At 40.5% G+C, this 19,829-nt stretch overlaps 1 protein-coding gene across 8 annotated transcripts in view; it reads left to right on the top strand.

Moving 5' to 3' along the window:
• MLLT3 (MLLT3 super elongation complex subunit) overlaps positions 1-16,588 on the top strand; it is a 371,915-nt gene extending 355,327 nt beyond the window's left edge. For all 8 annotated transcript variants that reach the window (XM_068234412.1, XM_068234413.1, XM_068234411.1 and 5 more), the window contains one exon: positions 15,650-16,588. In XM_068234412.1, coding sequence (XP_068090513.1) covers positions 15,650-15,781 — 132 coding nt within the window. In that variant the 3' untranslated portion in view covers positions 15,782-16,588. The remainder of the gene's footprint in view (positions 1-15,649) is intronic.
• The last annotated feature ends 3,241 nt before the right edge of the window (positions 16,589-19,829 follow it).

Genomic DNA, 19,829 nt, shown 5'->3' with positions numbered 1-19,829 from the left:
AGGGAAAAGTGCACCCGGCGGGGAAGAGAAACAAGAAATCTCCCTGGCGGTATTGACGAGCTCAGCTCGTCAATACCGCTTTCAGCAAGTTTTTCCTGGACGAGCTGAGCTCGTCAATACCGCCAGGGTGGTTATCCTCCCAGAGGAATCTATACAAAAAATTACAGAGTATACAAATTCTCTGGAAACATGGTCCTTCATTCAGTCCTGGAACTCTGTACAAAACAAGAGTGGAAACCAGACCCCTACATTAATAGTAAAACCAATTATAATATTTTGATATTATATTAGTATATTGTTATTTCCCGAAATACTGTAGGCTATTCAAATTTAGGTACGGTAAATACAGCCTTTGGTAGAATTTATATACAGTAGCCTCTTACAGCATTATTTTGCTCTGTAGAGCTAGATGTACCTGTATAACAGCATAGCACTGCCTGAGGCACAGGTAACAGGATGTAAATTTTGTCGAAGGCATGTGTTCAGAGCTCAGGAAGTAAAATATACTGTGTGTGTGTTTCTGTCTGTCTCTGTGTGTGTTGTGTTCTTATCCACTTGTTATATTTAAAATTAATTTTTATCTAAATATTTTTTAGTTATGATGGAATTAGAAAAGGATGACCTCCTTAAAAAATAATAATAAACTTATTTTTGTTTCTCTGCAGTTGGAAACCTAGACACACACACACACGTACACACACGTACACACACACACACGTACACACACACACACACACACACACACACACACACACACGTACACACACACACACACGTACACACACACACGTACACACACACGTACACACACACACGTACACACACACGTACACACACACGTACACGTACACACACACACACACACACACGTACACACACACACGTACACACACACGTACACACACACACACACACACACACACGTACACACACGTACACACACGTACACACACACACACACACACACACACACACACACACACACACACACACACACACACACACACACACACACACACACACACGTACACACACACACGTACACACACACACGCACTGAGTAAGAATTGATGTTTCCCACAATACTGTAGTGTTTGGCGCTCCCTCCGCTTGCCCCCACCAGATATCAGCATTATGTTGCCCCCCATCCCAATTCATTAGAAGAATTTTGTATTTACATAGTAGTGGCACTTTTATCCCCCCCCCCCCCCCCCCCCATCCCACAAATACCAGTATTAGGTGGCCTTTTTATCCCCTCCCCCCCCCCCCCCGACAGTATTAGTTTGCTCTTTTCCACACCTTCCCAGTGATATACTTGTAGTCACTATAGGTGTGTGGCACAAGGTAATAGTGGCCCTCTGTAAGACACCGTATGTAATATGCCAGCGGTCCACAAGGATAGAGTCACCATGGGGTTGGAGACGGAAACGCTGGCCACACAGGTGAAAATGCTCCGCCATTTGCATTCTCCATCAAATCAGTGCCTGGGGGAACGCCTTTCATTTGGGGATCAGTTTGCCCCTATGTAAGTGCAGGCTATGCGCACAAAAATAATGTTTCCAGCTGTATTGATGCAATACAATTTATAATAGCCATTGAGCGAACTGCTTCCAACTATGATCAGTTGTAATAATTGTGACAGCATAAAATATCTGTTCCTGGAGCATTCCAGTGCTTGGTAGAGTAGCTTGATAGCAAGCTGTCAATTGTGGGTGGCAAGACACTATTAAGAGATCACAGGGATGAAAATGCATATATGCAGTCAGTTGCATGATCTTCCCTCTCATTGGGCATTATGTAGTTCTGGCATCTCTGAATGTTCATAAGGTCAGTGCAGTGGCAGCTCAAGTAAAAGCATTCCTATTTGAAAACAGTGGAAAGGATCATGGAAGCTTTTAGCAGTCTGGACATTTGGTAATGGTTTTCAAAACTGGGACTATTATTGCAGAATAGAGAAGCAACAATACAAAATGTCTTCCTTTTGCCTATCCCTCATAGTAAAGCATTGAACACATGCTAGATGGTTCTCGGCTGAGATGGATGGTCAGGGCCACTTTTGTATCTAGAGTGTATCTAGTGTGTGTGTGTACAGCGACCCCTTAACCCCCTCAGTGTGTCTGTGAGAGATTCGGATTGGTGGATCACCAGACGGATTGCCTGTTGTATGCAACATCGTAAGCCCTTCTCCATAGCAACAGAATGTCTCTCTAGCAATTTCAAAGGCAGTTAAAGACTTGCGCACACAATGAATCCTTCAGGGAAACTTAACCAGATCTTGATTAAAACACAGCTCTTGCAAACTTATTCTGTGCCTCCACGTATGAATTCAGCAAACCGTCAATTCTATCCAAACAAAAAGAATACGTGGGCACCAGTAAAATGCACACCTCTGTGTTTAATGTTGCATCAGCAAACTCTTCCAACAGATGTAGCAATAAAGACAATAATTCACCCCATCCAGGTGCACCCCGCATAGAGACCCCTCGGTCAACAATTGTTTCACATCAAAGATGCATCATCAAGAACCAGTAGATGATCTTGGCAGCGAGGAAAGAGGGTCCACGCCGGCAGAACAGCGCTTCCTTATATGTCACTTCCGGGTGCGCTCATGTGATCCCACCGGCCAATCCAAAAATTCCCGCACGCATGACGCGGCCGCATGCGGACAAATGTACGCATGCGCTCAAGCGTCTATCGGGTTGGCTGCGTCCCACGGCTGAACCATACGTAATGGCGTAGGTTCGTGCAGCCATACCCTGACAACAAGTCTCTCTAGCCTACAGGCTGGTGATGTGTCTGTACTGAACTCGGCACTGAGCAGTCACCTGAGGGATCAAGTCTTTGTGGGTAACGGTCCTCATGCATGTGTATAAAGCTTAAAGGATAACTCAGCGCTGTTAAAAATTAAAGAACTGGGAGTGCTTTATGCTTGCGCACGACGTCACAACTATGAAGTGTGCATGCACAGAACGCTCCTGGCCGTGGTCGAATGATGGACACGCATCGCTGGGCAGCACCAGCACACTGCTCCCCGATGTGGCCGATTTAAGAGTAGCTTCTTGGGGCCCTTAGGACCCGTTTTCACTCCAGCGGAAATTAGGCCGATATCGCAGAGTTTCCCCGCAAGCAAATCACGCGGGGAAACTTCTGCCATAGGGTATAATGCTGCAGCCATCCGAATCCCTTGCCTTAGCTATTTTGACGACATTGCAGCATTTTTTAGTGCGGAAGGCAGTGAACCCCACATCCCGCACAAGGCGGCTAGTGGAAACAAGCCCTTATAAGATAACAGAGGAGAAGGAAGGGGGGGGGGGGAAGCAGTAGGCATGAGGAGAGCTTCCTACACATGCTTATTCCCAAGTTTTTTACATTTTTAAAATTGCTAAGGTATCCTTTAAGTATTCACAGTGCTGTTCAGCCCATCTTTATCTTGGCATTTGAAGTGACAAACTTACTTTTTGAACAAAACAATTAAGGTAATCATATTAGGATATAAGCTGAAGAAAGCCTCATAACCTTGCTTGACATTTAGGAATGCCATTGCCATAATTTACTCCACACATTCCTTTGGTGGCTTAAGCCCCAGATTTCCTAAAGCCAAACTTGCACACATGCAGATGGTCCTTCGATTTTACAGCACACAAGGCAAAGGATGTGACTTTTCTGCTAAATCATAGTTGATGCTTCAAGCATGAGCTAGAGGTATTTTCTATTAACTGCAAGTGTTTTCATGTGTACTTTTTAAACAAAAATCTCAGTCAAAAGCATAGCATTAGTTCTTTTGAACTGTAAGAGTACGTAATGCACAAAGATGCAAAGAAGTAAAAATATGCATGAAATAAGCGCACCAGGTGCAGTAAAAAGCCTTTAGGGATGGAAGTACAGATTGTTCGTTGACAGGCAGAGAGAAAATCCCTTGATATTGGCCTGTAGACACAAGTTTATATGGTTGTTTCCAGATTACAGTCATTCAGAACCACAGTAAACTAATGGCACATGTAGACTTAACGAGCTGTATCATGATAAAAGATGTATTTAAACAAACTGACAGGTATGTGTGTTTTATATTATTTTTGTTTTATTGTACTTCCAAATAAAATAGCAATTTTACTTTGCTTTAGGGAGATGATCTGTCTTCCAGAATAATGAAGACATTGTTTAAACTGCATAAGAGTTTAATTCTATAGGGCTCAGTTTCCTAGTTCCTTACAACTGCAAAATGAGTTCATATCACAATACAGACATCCTGAATGTGTTGCAGAGACTCAAATTACTTGTGGTGAACTGCCCAATTAAGTAGGTATTTTAACAAGTAGTTGTGCATTAAATATCCACTATTAAGTTTTTCATTATGCACTGAAGAGGGGACAGCTTAATTATGGAACTGTAGAGTTCTCATGTTTACTTCATCAGTTAGTTCTAATGTATTTAAAATGGAACTGTAGTGAAAACAACTTAATGAATACAATTGCTTATTATTTTTTCAATATTAATTTATAAATGATGTAGTCAGTGTTTGCCCGTGTTACAATCTTTCCCCAACCTATACAGTATATAGATACTATCATGAAAGTGGGTATCCTGAATAATTTATTGCATTTTACTATATGTCACTACGGTTCCTGCGGTAAATTTTTAGTTAGTGTCACAAGAGCCCTAGTGGTCAGACCGCAAATTGCCTTCCAATCGGTTTCAGCACACAGACCATGCAAGCTTTGGTCGCGATCTTTGCGCAGAAACCGACAAATTTGGGCAGCAGCCCGACCAGAAGGGAGCCTGTGGGTTACGGAAATACACTTTACACACTAGTTCAGGGTATAACTGCCACCACCTCTGTTACCATGGGACAGAGGAGCCCGCTGACTGTCTGAACCTAGATCTACAAATAAAAACGGTTAAAACCTGCTGTATTCTGTCTAGCTAGCAACAATACAATAGTAGCGTCTCTTCAGAAGTCTGGTTCAGTTTGTGCGGCTGCGAAGCAGGGTAGCGGAACAGTGAATGACTTGGATAAAGTCGTTTATTCACGGCAATATAAATAATTAATATATACAGACAATTATTAAAATCAACAATTATTAAAACAGTAATAGCCAGTATGAAAAATAAAAAAAAGGGAGAAAAAATACTTAGTTTCATGGAAAATGTCCTTTTGTGGGAAAATCATCAAGCCCTTGGTTCCAAGTTCTTTGTTTCAGCTAAGTTCAAGCAAAATGGCCACCACTTGTTTCTCACGGTGGCCGTGTGTTCATGAAGGTGGAAAAATGGAGGAATCAGGGCCCGCCTGCCAGCCATGTGCTTTTGATAAAGCTGGTTTGGGGGTGTGGCAATGCCGACACCCTCTGAGTCACCCACCAATGACAGTTCATTCCCTCTGAGAGATTTTAGGTTTTAAACGTACAAACTGCCGTACCTCACAAACGATACACGTTATATTTAGGGGGATAACAGATTCATACTTGTTGGAAAATACAGATTAATATGACATCAGACATGGCTAGGGCAGCGGGTCCAGTTCTTGAGAAGGGTCATACCTCAATAACCGGACGGACTATCACAATGAATTTCATATCAGCACGATGGCCAGATTTTACCGAACAAGACGATATGAATTTTATAGCTGTGCGAGGTATGGTCGCCATATAATCGTCAAGAAACCATACCCCACATGCATTCATATCTGGCCTGGTCGGAGCCGCTTCGGCTGGCTTTCTATGGCCCCCCTGTGGAGATTATCTTCCTGAACTCAAGGGTTTGTTCCTATTCATTAGCATATCAAAAGAGCCATCCTGCAGTTAAGCTGATGTCTTCTCTCTGCTGAGAAAAGACAGATGCTCCTACACAATCAATCCAGATTCTATCGATCTGAAGCGCAATCAATACAATACAATACAATAACATTTCTATAGCGCTTTTCTCCCATAGGACTCAAAGCGCTTAGGCTCTCTCAGATTCAGTAATTAGTAGGATAAAGTATTCACACAACAAAAGTTATATTTCTGCAAATGCCAAACTGAACAGGTGGGTTTTCAGTCTGGATTTAAACACGTCCAGGGATGGAGCTGTCCTGATATGTTGAGGTAAGGAGTTCCAAAACGTAGGGGCAGCATGACAGAAGGCTCTGGGACCAAAAGTTTCCAAGTGGACTCTGGGTATGACTAGATTATTAGAACCTGTTGATCTGAGAATGCGGGGATTGCTACGCAGCTGCAACATATCTTTCATGTATCCAGGGCCTAAATTATTCAGGGATTTAAATGTCAGTAGGCCGATCTTGAATAGGACCCTCCATTCTATAGGTAGCCAGTGAAGGGAGTGCAGGACTGGCGTTATGTGGCAGTGACGGGGTTGGTTGGTTAGCAGTCTGGCAGCAGTATTCTGTATCAGCTGTAGTCGGTACAAGACCTTTTTTGGAAGGCCAGTGTAGAGAGCATTGCAGTAGTCCAGTCGGGATGTGATGAAGGCGTGGACTAAGGTTGGCAGATCTTCTGGGGGTATGAGGTGCTTGATTTTTGCAATGTTCTTCAGGTGAAAATAGGATGATTTCACCACAGCAGAGATTTGAGTTCTGAAGTTTAAATCCCAATCAATTAGAACTCCCAGGCTACGCACATGATCAGAGCTGCGCAGATCCGTGCCTCCTATTCCCAGTGGTGAAGACTGCAAGTTAAGTTGTTTTGTTATCATGCTCTGCCCTCCTATCAGAAGGACTTCAGTTTTGTCTGCATTTAGTTTCAGCCAGTTGTCATTCATCCATTGCTGTAGTTCACGTAAGCAGGCGTTTATAGTTAGAGTTGGGTCTGTCACACCAGGCTTGAAGGAAAGATATAGTTGGGTGTCGTCTGCATAGCAGTGGTATGTCAGGCCATGTTTTTGGATTAGTTTTCCCAGCGGTAACATGTAAATCGTGAAAAGCAGGGGAGAGAGGATTGAGCCCTGGGGCACCCCATACTTAAGTGATACAGGGGTGGACAGGAAGGGCCCCATAGACACTTTGTGGGTTCTGCCACTCAAGAAGGATTGGAACCACTGAAGAACTATGCCATCAATGCCGCAGTATTCCTGTAGCCTGTTTATCAAGATGTCATGGTCAACTGTATCAAAGGCTGCAGAAAGGTCTAGCAGTATGAGGATGGAGCACTCTCCTCTGTCTCTTGCCATGAGCAAGTGGTTGCATATTTGGATGAGGGCAGTTTCAGTGCTGTGGTGTTTCCTGAAGCCAGACTGGAATGGGTCATAACTGTTGTTCGATGCAGAGAGTCAAGTGCGATCGCTTTTTCTTCACGGGCGGTTCCAGGACGGCCCCGCAACCGTCCATGACAGATAGTTTAATTGCGTTTTAGCAGCAAGGATAGTAGTGGTATCTATAAACAGCATTGAAGGCTGGTGCTTTTATAGGAGAAAAATAGGCATATCCTTAGTGACCCCCAAATTTACACATTCTGGGCTAGAGCACACTTATGTGTCGTCTTTTAGGATACCCAGGTGCTATATTATGTAGTTACAGCTGATTATTTTGGTCAATGTATCTTCCATAATATATTATTATTAGTGTACACTCCATTTGTAATTTAATGGGAACCTTAACGCTAAAACATATAAGTTTCACTTACCTGGGACATCTGCCGGCCCCCTGCAGCCATCCTGTGCCCTCGCAGTCACTCACAGCTCCTCCAGTCCCCCGGCGCCAGCTAGTTTAGTTTTTGCCGACTTGGAGTCGGCAGGACGCCACGTGTACATTTGCACGCATTTCCAATGGTTGAGGAAGCTATCGCGGACATTAACACGTACATTTTTACGAGTTGTAGGTACAGTGCGTAAAAATGTATGCGTTGCACCTGCAACGTGTAAAAATGTACTTGTTAATGTCAGAGATAGCTTCCTGTAGCAGCCTGAATGCTTGCAAAGATATGCGTGGCGGCCTGCCGACTTAGAGTCGGCAAAAATGACACTTGCTGGCGGCAGGGGACCTGAGGAGTCGTGAGTGACTGCGCGAGGGCACAGGATGGCTGCAGGGGGCTGGTAGATGCCCCAGGTATGTGAAACTCATTTTTTATTTTTGTTTAGAGTTAAGGTTCCCTTTAAGGCAAGAATTTAAATTTGTCTTTCCAGTAGCCACCTACATGACAGATGCCCTATTTCTGATACTGCTGCAACCCACATTGCCCCCTGTTCTCTGCTTTATGGACATACATTTATATCATCATAAAGTATCTGATCGGCTAAAGGTGCGTACACAGGCACTACTGTAAGGAATGACGGGTCCGTCAGACCCTCCCGCTGGACGGGCGTTCTGCCAACATTAGAGAGTGTGTACAGTCTGTCGGCAGACTGATGAGGCTATTTCTGAACGATCCGCTGAGTTCAGAAACAGCCTTATCAGTCTGCCGACAGACTGCACGTGCTCTACTGTCGGCAGAACGGCTGCCCAGCGGGAGGGTCTGATGGACCGTTGTTTGTTACAGTAGTGCCTGTGTACGCACCTTTAGAGTCCAGGTCAGTGGGAACAAAGTCAGTAGTGCCATCGTCCTCAAGCACACTTTCTTAGTGTCTAAAGACTGTATTTCATCATTTATACTCATGTGGTTCATTTCTCTTTATTCCCCTAGAGTATGTGCTATACACATAGCTTACTCTTAAATGGGCACCTTTTTTGACACATTGGCCTCAATTCACTAAGCTTATCTCCTGTCTTTAATAACGTTTCTAGAGTTGTTACCATGGTGATAAGGCATGTAGTATTCAGGAAACATTTTACCTCAGGCAAACCTAAAGTTAACTCTTCTGTCTTTAAATGAACTCTCCAATCCTTAAAATAACTCCAGAGTTAAAGACAGGCTGTTAATTAACTGCGTGTGAAAATAACTACAGAGGAGGTAAATTAACTACAGAGGAGGTAACGTAAGGAATGAAGAGGTAAGATAACTCTCTCACCGTGTGGTGGCAAGTTTTCTCTTGCCTTATTATCTCCAGCATGATCTTAGTGAATTGAGGCCATAGTCTTGGGAATTTTGGAGACTGTTGTTTTATTGGCTCCACAGACGTAATTTTGTGTGTATTTTTAAACTCATTTGCAGGTTAATTTGTGCCAGACCACTTTTTTTCATTCTTGGCATTGTGGTTGTAGCTTTATAGATGCTCACGCCTTGGAAAAAGTCAGTGAAGCAAAGCTTTTCAGAAAAGCTAAATATTCTTTGTGACATCCAAGAGGTCATTTTCCATTACTTTACTCTGAAAGCTGAAAGAATCACAGATTAAAAACTATAATATATATATGCTATAAACCAACCCCCATTTAGACATCATATTTAACATTTAAACTGATTATTTTCCACTATATCAAAAACATTGTGAAATGCATAATGGATCACATCTGCAAGAGAGTGTATTCTAGTTGGGATGGGGTGGGGGTGTTATTCTGGTTTTTTATTGTGGTCTTTTTTTAGCTACAAGTTTCTATAGGGGAACATTTATGAGGCCAGCTTTATGTTACAAAATTCTTCCAGCTGTTTTTTTTTTCTAGTTTATTGACATACAGTCTCTTCGGGGAAAAAAAATTGCCGTGTTTTTCACAATCATTATTTAGTTTATCTTTGCCCATTGTAACATCTTTCCTCACCCTGATTTACAGTTGGAAGTTTATCACAGATGGCCACATATTTAGTCCTGTCAAGTGCAGGTCTGTAGAATGTTTTTTTGAGAATTCAGAAGCCAGTGAAAATAATGCCTGGTCTCTCAGAATGCCCTGGGGGTAGAATTCTGCTAAATAGCCTAAGCTAGACATCACTGGGAGGATGGGGCTACATACCAAAATACAGCAATATCTAGATATGGGAAGTGTTTCTGAAACCAGGAAAATTACCGCAAAAGTGGATAATATTATTATTATTGATTTATAAAGCGCCTACATATCACAACATGGGGTACATAATAATACAGACAATGGTGTACACTAATATACTGTGTACTACTGTATCATATGGGATTGTATGTCAGTCAGTCTGGCTTTTGGAAGGTGTCACTGTGATAATGCCTGTATGTCGATTAAATTTGCATTGAGGGCAGAGATCAAGGGAACTGCCATTGTCTTCATTGAATAGACCAGTCACCTTCAATAGGCAAAGGAACCTGGACAGTAATTAGGAACTGTCTACCTAGACTCTAATTAGGAGATGGCTTTTCAGGCCAATACTGTCAACAATGTGTTTGTCACCTGTAACGTGGACTAGGGAAATCTTTTCATGTATGTACTAAAAGACCCTTTAGCCTGGGGAAATTGGAGGTTAAGGAAGTCTTTTGTTGTGTGTGTGCTATAGTACACTTTTCACATGTGGATATTAGATCTCTGGAAATCAAATTATGTCTGAGGATGTAATTAAATCTAGTCCCCCCCCCCCCCCCCCATCCAAACAGGCTTACAGCCTCAAGGCAAATATTCCATTATAAAAAGTCGGGGGCAGATACCTAAAGTCAGTCTACTCCTGATGGTAGCTGGAGCCGGACTCCCGGTCTAAGCTAAGTTGGCTCCTGATCCAATCAGAAAGGTGTCCGTCCACAGAACTCAAGTCCAAGATTCGTCTATCTTGATCCCTGTTATTTTGGTAAGCAAATCGCTTGTGTGTATCTTTGTAACTATTAATTTTGTAACTTTTTATTTTGTTTTTTGTAATCTTTTGTATATATTCTGTTCTGCATTGTTCCACTTTTTTCATGGAATATTAAATTATTATTTAATAAGCTTGACTTCTGCTGTAGTAAACTAACACTCATAGCCTAGAGGAGACTGCAGTGTAGCTGTGTATAAGTCCATGCCTAATTGTATGCTTGAGCAACACTACCATATGAAATTGTAATTGCATTGTGGGTATGAGGCACTTCTGCGCTTGACAGCCGAGTGGGAAGTCTAACAGTATCGTTCGGAACGACTGTTAGTGGTTTTGCTTCACTACCGTGTAAGATTGCAACTGTGTGTGTGTGCGTGGCGTTCTCGTATTCGGCCTAAGCACAAAGCTGACCCAAATACGAAAACGCAGATTGCGTATTGAGCACTCGACAGCTGAGTGAACGTGTCTAGCAAACCGCTAGTGGTGGCAGTAAGGAGCTTTTTAGGGGTCACAGCCTTGTTTGTAGCTTGAATAAGGCTTTCCCCGTTTGATCTGGTCAAACCCGCAGTCGGGAACCATATACGCAGGCGTGCTGCGGGCCGGTTCCTGACACTACCATTTGTCATTATTATTATTTTCTTCACCTTCCTTATCTATATTAATTAGCCTTTTCCTGGACTCACTAATAAATCCATTTCACTATCTAAGGTACGTACACACGTCTGATATTTCTGGCTGACTTGTCGTTCAAACCAGTCGTTTGGACGACAGTTTGGCGTGTGTATGAACGATCGTTAAGGCAATTTTACGGCAATTTGCTAAATATGATCGGATCTCCTGACAAAAACGAAAGATTTTTTTTCCATTCAACTGAAAAATCCGATCGGATTTCCGTTTTTTTTTTTCGATTTTTTTATCAATCTGGAATGCTGTGAATTTTTTTTTGAATTTTTCTAAAGATTATGGTGTGTTTTAGATTGTCAGTTTATTACTATACACACCCTAGCAATTTTCTTAGCGTTTCCAATCATTTTTCTCATACTTGTGGAAAAATTTAACGTGTGTGGTATATTGGTCATATCTTTGAAATGTTACAATCAGTCAGAAAAATTGATTGCAATTCTTAAATTGAACAGATATTTAAAAAATGTTATGGTGTGTGGCCACCTTTAGACTGATAGCAGCAGTTTTGACTGGTCCACTTGGCGGAGCCGTGGACTAACTGTAGTTCAAAGGACAGTTAGGTCAGTACATGTGTACAAACTAAGTGTTGTTTGAAAGTCTATTAGTTTGACACTAATAGACTTTCAAACAAGTCCTTTGATCAGTGATTTGATCTAGTCCATTGTTCTGTCCAGTACATTGACTAGTTAAACGACATGTAAATTAGCTGTAATTAGCATTTCAAACGTTTTGTCCTCTGTGTGTACAAGGAGTCGGAACGACTTTTTGTTTGAATGACAAGTCGTTCAAACGTCTGGTTTGAAAAACAATCTGGCATAAAATCAGACGTGTGAATGCACCTTTAGCTACAGTATATTCAAGTTGTTGCAGAGCCCCTGTAAAAGCTCAATGATGTATATCAGTCTGCAGCTGTTAAGTAGAGCACATGCTAGGGGCACATCTGGCTATCTATGAGGGGGGATAATAAAGGGGCACATCTGGGGAAGGTGTTTATAAAGGGGCTCATCTGGCTATATAGACTGGGGGGAATAAAAGTGCACATCTGTCTATTCTGGGGGGTTAACAAAGAGGCTCATCTGGCTAACTATACTGGGGAGGAATAAAGGTGCACATCAGTCTATACTGGAGGGCTGTGAGCTATTAAAGGGTCACATCTGGCTATCTATATGGGGCAAATAAAGGGTGTACATCTGGCTATCTGTACTGGGGCGTGCTAATACTGGGGCACATCTGACTATCCATACGGGGGGGGGGGGTAAAACTGGGATACAGTTGGCTATCAATATGGGGGCGGGGCTAATACTAAATGATAAGTACACACTGTAGCAGTGTGTGCGAATCAAATATCCTCATCACAGATTGTCTCAGTAACATATTTTAAGTTTTGTGATAAACGGGAGGAATGACCAAATACAATTATTTGTTTTTAACCTACGGTAGCACTACTTATTTTTAGACTGTGTTGTATAAAAACTGTGAATTTATGATTTTTTTTCATTATTTTTCTTATTTCTCTAACTGTATAGAAAGCAAAAAATGTCTTGGGGAAGAAAACTCTGCCCAATGAAAGTCTAGTTTGTTAAAGAAAATAAAAAAAAAACACATACAGAACATATCATTCAGTTGCCATAGGTATGGATAAAGTTATTGCTGGTTAAACATGGACATAGCTAAAATCTCAAAACTGCTCCTGTCCATAAGGAGGAAATGAGGTCTAGATGTGAAGTGGTTTAAAGCGGAATAGAACCCTGCATTTCAACTTTGCTCTAAAACATTATTTACAGTATATTATATGCAACCAGCATTTTTTTTTTACTAGACCAGCATTGGAAGGGTTACACAGAGCTTTAAAGTTCCTGGAGATTTCTGCAGACGCATCCGAAGCTGACATAGATACATTTTGTTTACAGAAATGTATTTAAGTGTTGAATGTGACTCACTCTCTCTGACTGAGAAGGAGCTGGAGGACAGCCAAAGAGTGTGTAACATTTCTCAATAGATACATTTAACTAAATAGAATGTAACAATCTGAACTTCTGCATATCTCTCCACGGAACTTTAAACCTCTGTGTTTAACCCTTTCAATGCTGGTCTAGTAAAAAAAATACTGGTTGCATATAATATGCTGTAAATAATGTTTTAGAGCAAAGTTAAAATGCAGGGTTATATTCCGCTTTAACAGTTTACTATGCCCACAGAGACCAGTAAATTCAGGCATATAGGGTACCATTTTCACATAACTAGTAGTAAAATAGATTTTGAGGTGTTTTAAGCTGAAGCTGCTGCCATTTAGAAAAAAGGCACAAATTGAATAAAGAACTATAAAAAAACTGTCACTTTCAAAGTTATGGTTAAACTTGGGAAATTTCAGCCAGACCACACAAGTCTGAATATTACCAATTACCCATGATTGAATAGCTCTACATGACTGCTTTTAAAAAGTGGTGACAGTTGTGGCATTTTTTAATGATGGTTAGACAGTTAAGGACTTTTCATTACGAACATCCACGCAAGAAACAGCAGTAGGCGTGCACCTTCCGTCTCAAAATTTTACTTGCAAAGTGGCTATTCAAAAATCATATACAGACATCCAAAAATGACAAAGTGCAAGTCAACATGGCATGGGTGTGATGCCAGGCATCGCTTATGTGTCACCAATAGCAGGCAGGATATGCGGTGCGAAGGTGGGTGTCAGGCACAGGGTGGGAGAGCGACGGCCGTTTCGCGTCTATGCGACGCTTGGTCACGCTGCGTACCATAGACTTTTCATTACAAATACAGCATAAGGAGAAAACAAGTACTCACGCTTATTTCAAAATAAAATATCTTTGCCATAGATTATACCAGCAACCTAATTTAAGTGTTAAAATAAGAGCTAAATAGATTAATAAAATATAAAATCTTTATCTACAGTGGCACTGTGTTTTTGTTGTTTTTTTTTCAATCTGTCATTGGTGAAAACAGAGACACCGTTATTTTTTCCATTTTTTTGTTCTTTTTCCCTTTGAAATGCATAGGAAATAAAATAATTTCTGAAAAAAGCACCCAAAGAAAGTCTAGTTTTCTCCCCAAAAAAGACTTTAGATCCCTAAGGTGTCATAAGTAGTGAAAAAGTTATTGCTGATTAAATGGGAGCATAACTAAAATGTCAAAACTGCTATGGTAGTTAAAGTGACCTTGAGACGAACGAAAATTAAAGATCTATACATACCTGGGGCTTCCTCCAGCCACCTCTGCAGCAGTCGATCCCACGTCGTCTTCCTCCACCTCCTCGTTTTCCCGTTAGAAGCCCTGTAAATTTGGCCAATCGGGGCACACTGTGCATGCGGCGACTGGACAAACTTACGGATGTTCTAACGGGACAACAAGGAGGCAAAGTGGAAGCAATCAGTGCATAGGGGGATGGAGGAAGCCCCAAGTATGTATAAATCTTTTATTATTGTTCATCTCTGGTACACTTTAAAGGACTTACGAGTCCAAATTAAAATAAAAAAGTTAAGCACCTGAATGAAATTTGAATGCACGGAGGACGCCATCTGCGCCCTCCGTGCAGTTCCGCCAGGTCCCCGTACTTCAATCGTCCCCCCAGGTCGCTCCCAACCCCACAGCCCGGGTGGGACGATTGAAGTGCGGGGACCCGGCGGAACTGCACGGAGGGCGCGGATGGTGTCCTCCGTGCATTCAAATTTCATTCAGGTACTTCACTTTTTTTTTTTAATTTGAACTTGTAAGTCCTTTAAGGGGAAAACAGGCCAAGATGCAAAGTGGTTAATACCAGTGTCTGAATATGTATGAAGGCACTTAGGCTTTTCTAACTACTGTTCTTTGTATTTGTATTTGTTTGATAAAGACACAAAGTACTTGATTTTTAAAAATCGAGATTTTCAGAGATACACTTCAATATCCTTGTGGCAAACTTATTAATATATTTAGCAGTGTAACTACAAATCATTGGTATCTCAAGTAATAATTTTATTGCCTTCCACCAATATTCACACTTCCTACCTCATACCCATTTATGGTGAACCAGCAGCTTTGAATGCCCACCTGCCATGATCACCTCCCAAACAGTGTGGCCACAACAGCACCTGCTATGGCAGAGTGGGCCTCTATTAGAACAAGAGACACTGAGTAGTTAGGGCTCCTCAGAGCCTTGGCCCTCTTGCAGCTGCAGTGGCTGCTCCCCTGTTTTTACACCTATGTATAAATGACTCAGAGCTGCATCCAAGTCTATATTTTATCTGGTATCCGTTATTTGGTTAACATTTTTCAGCAAATTTTGTACATCCTATGCTTACTGATGGACATGTTCATATAGGCTTTCTGTAAAGTATTAATCATAGATTCTTTTACTTTTTCAGATTGTGAACCTTATAGAAGAAACTGGTCACTTCCATATCACAAACACAACTTTTGACTTTGATCTTTGTTCCCTTGATAAAACCACAGTCCGTAAACTACAGAGCTACTTGGAGACATCTGGGGCATCCTGAGAGTATGACATGGGCCTGCCTTTTATGGACAGTTAAAGACAGGAGTCCATACAAGAACTGAACTGCTTGTGATAAGTGGAGCTGTCACTCTAAAGAGTGACAAGAAACAAAACTCCTTTGGATGGTTATCTTCTTTCTAGTTGTTTTTTTATGCCTAAAGTGGAATATAAATAACAACCGTTAAAGAAAGTCATCCTTCATGTTAATTATACCATTTTTGGAGATTAAACCTGGAAAGCCTTGAAAAGAAGACTTAAACAACATGACTTAATTCATTAAGTAATGTGCTCAGGATCATATGTCACCACGTGACACACTCATGTTGAGCACACACTGCCTTACTACGTGACTGATCTATTTATTACCACATATCTAGGTTCCGAACATCAGTGTGGGAATGACACTACCAGAAGGTCCAGTACACCCATCCCAAAATATACACTCCGCTCTTAGAGCAAGGCTGCCATCAGAAGTATAATGTTGACTCTGTTCACAAGAATATTTCTCAGCTTACTTGGCTTCCCTTTCCACTGGTATGTTACATGGACTGGTAGACACAAATAGGAAGACCCATAAGTGGACCAAGCTCAATTTTCATTGTCAGCTTTGTTTGATTTAGGATTCACATCTCCATGACGTCATTGTGAGGACCCTCCATAGATGCACCTGAACAGCATTTTGTGACTTGCAGCCTTACTAAAAGATCATAGGATGTCCATATGAAAGAACAGGCTCCGAGCTGAGCTGAATCCTAGCAATGTTTATCTACTTACCGTGTTTTGTGTCTCTAAATGTGCTCTATTTCTATCCCCATCATATATATATTTATATATATATATATATATATATATATATATATATATATATATATATTTGTTTACAAAGGTAGGGGCTACCTACAGTTTCTTTGTTGAAAGGGACCTTGACCCTCCATTCTCACCTTAAGAGATGGTGTAGCGATTTATTGATTTGGGACTATTTATTACAAGTTTTCACTGTCTATGGCTGACAGTTGTGTTAATTATTGCTACCATGGACGAAATGGCATTCAACATTTTTTCATATGTTCATCTATTTGTTTATGGTCACTAATGTTAATGTTTTTTCTATTCAGAAATTAAATTTCCTTTCCTTAAAGAAAGTCTTATACAGTAATCTATTGGGATCAATTATCCTTTTTTTCCCTTTTGGATTAATTTGAAAAATCCAATTATGTTGTTTACATGTAAACTGTGCATAAGTGATATGCTGGATTTTTTTATCTATGAAAGTAAACACAAGTTTACTTATGTTTGCTTTAATGTAGTTTCACCGTGTTTTTTATGTAATGAAAAATCTGTGAGACTGGAATGTACTCCGACTGGAATGTACTCCCACAGTATGCAGCAGCATTACAGTAGTGCAAAACATTTGAGTAGTGGTAAGGTAGTGGTCATTTGAATCCATATAATACTTAAGGTAGTGGTCATTTGGATCCATATAATACGTTTTCTTCAATAAGAGTAAATAGAATAAGAACAGAAAAATTATACATGGTAAAAGCTGCTAAGCTTTACAACGATGCAAACTGTTTTGTTTTAATTATTTTTGTAATTCAACACTATCTACAGTGCATTCTCTTTCTAATCAATCCTTGCATAGTGTTTGCCTTTGCAAAGTATGAGTGGAAAAGATAAATCTGCTACTGCAGTAAGGATACCAGCTGCTTGTTGCACCAGTCTTGTGGCACATCTGTGCTGGAGGACTTCTGATTTGCATTACAATTTTTGCGGAGAGTCTGTGGACATGGGAAATCAGCTGGATGGATATTCTACATGGACATTCTATATTTTTTTTTAAAATTGTGGCAATTGGTCAAAATGTTATTACCACAGTTGGGCCAGTTACTTCAAGAACTGCAGTTGATTTTAGGATTACTGCACTCAGTTACTGACTTTTATATTTTCAAACATTTATAACTGGGTCTTTAAAAATATGCTTGTTCCATTTAAGTGGAGCTCTAGGCAGACAGATGAATACAGTATTAAAGGAACACTATCAAGTAAAACATCTTTTTTTTAATACTCTGTATTTGGGGACACTGGTGATTACTAGTGATTTGATTATCACTAGTGCTAGAGGCACTTTATTTATTCACCCAGTTCTCTCTCCCTTTCTCTCTGCTTGAAAATCATCCTTCATTGCTCATACAGCTTAATAATATACTTCACTGTGTCACAGCATGCAGGAGACAGGAGGAGGAGGAGGCTGATCTGAAAAGGTAACATGTAGGTCCTGTAATATTGCTGTAAAATATCTAGCAGGGAGATGTGTATACACTATTCCTGGCTCACTGGCTTGCTTGTGACTTTTCACTACAGGTTGCATGTACTTTGTAGGCTGCTATGTGGTGCAGTGCTGAGAGGGAGAGACGCAGTTTACAAAGGCATTATCAGGATCTTTATCAGTCAGAAAGGCAAAGATAATAAACACACCTTGCTGGAATCTTTAACCCCTTACCATCTTCTGAATAAAATTATTTCAGCAAGGTGATTATTAAACTATACACTGAGGAGTTGATAGCCACCCCATGTGCAGGGACATGGTCTAGCCCTCTAACAGCCTGACACATTTGTATCTAAAACTGACAGAGGATTTTACAGCAGAGAGGCAGAGCTGTGTGAGGAAGGAAATTGCTCCTAGTACTTGTGGTAATGTGTGCCCTACAGCATTTAAAAAAAAAAATGTTTTAATCAATAGTATTCCTTTAACTGCCATCCTGTCTAGTCTTGTGTTTTTAGATGGTTCAATAACCAGCTATACAGCGCAATACAAAACGTCGTAGGGAAAGGCCACGAACTAACTTAGCCATCAACCTGCCTCTTTTCTTATGTTCAAGTTGGAGTAACAGCTCTGTGAAAAAAAGGGATGAACATGTAAATTTTGTGGATGTGTTTTCGTCACAAAATGTCAAATTTGCATAAGGCAAGATTTTTGAGAGTTAGCTGCCTAAATTGGCCATGAGGTGACGTTGTCTGTTTACTTTTATACCTTGTAGTGTCGTCCTCCTAAACTAAAGGTGGCTACACACCATACAATAAAATTATTCCCTTTTACTGCAATTAGATAAAAACTATCAGTTGTCCTGAAAAATTGAAAGCTTTTTTTTCTCATTAGTTCGAGAAATCTGATCGAATTTCCCGTTTTTATTCAATAAAAGATCTGGAGTGTTGGATATTTTTGATCCGTTTTTTTGAAAATGCAATGGTGTGTGATTGTCAATTATTTGATATACAGACTCATGCAATTTTTTTCTGAGTTTTCAATAATTTTTTTCATAATTGGGAAAAAATTGAACATATGTGTGTGGTACATTGGTCAGATTTTTAAAATGTTATGCTAGGTACACACAATACAATTTTGTGGCAGATTTACCTGCCAGATCAATTTTTTCCAACATGTCCAATCTGAATTTCGATCAATTTCCATTCACTTTTATGGAAATTGATCGGAAAATCGAAATTCAGATCGGACATGTTGTAAAAAAATTGATCTGGCACGTAAATCTGCTAGAAAATTGTATCATGTGTACCTAGCATTACAATCAGTCAGAAAAATTGATTGCAATTCTTGAATTGAAAAGATATTTAAAAAATTGTATGGTGTGTGGCCACCTTTAAGCTTTGCATGCGTATATTTTTGTGAGCCCGTAAGAAAAGCTTTTCGCATTTACATGCATATACAAGGTGTTTGCCTACACTATGCAAAGATTTGCCAGAATATAGCATTTATGTGAAGCATTAGTTTTATGTTTCCTCTCATCCACTTCCACTTACAGAAATGTGTGTAATTTTCAATCCTCCCTACTGTGCACTGATGGAGAGCCTAATTCACAGGCTGTGCTAACCGAGAGCGGAATGCATAAGCTCATGGCAAGACAACATTGGTGACTTTTAGGGGCTTCATATAAAATAATATCAATAGAAAGACTTTACCATACATACTGTATGTATTGCTGTCATTGTTGGCACAAATGGAACAATCTTAACTCCATAATTGCTGGATTTTG

Source organism: Hyperolius riggenbachi, chromosome 1 (genome assembly GCF_040937935.1).
Source record: "Hyperolius riggenbachi isolate aHypRig1 chromosome 1, aHypRig1.pri, whole genome shotgun sequence".
NCBI classification, from domain to species: Eukaryota; Metazoa; Chordata; class Amphibia; order Anura; family Hyperoliidae; genus Hyperolius; species Hyperolius riggenbachi.
Note: the sequence above shows the minus strand (reverse complement) of the source record. Positions and strands in the feature narration are given on the sequence as shown.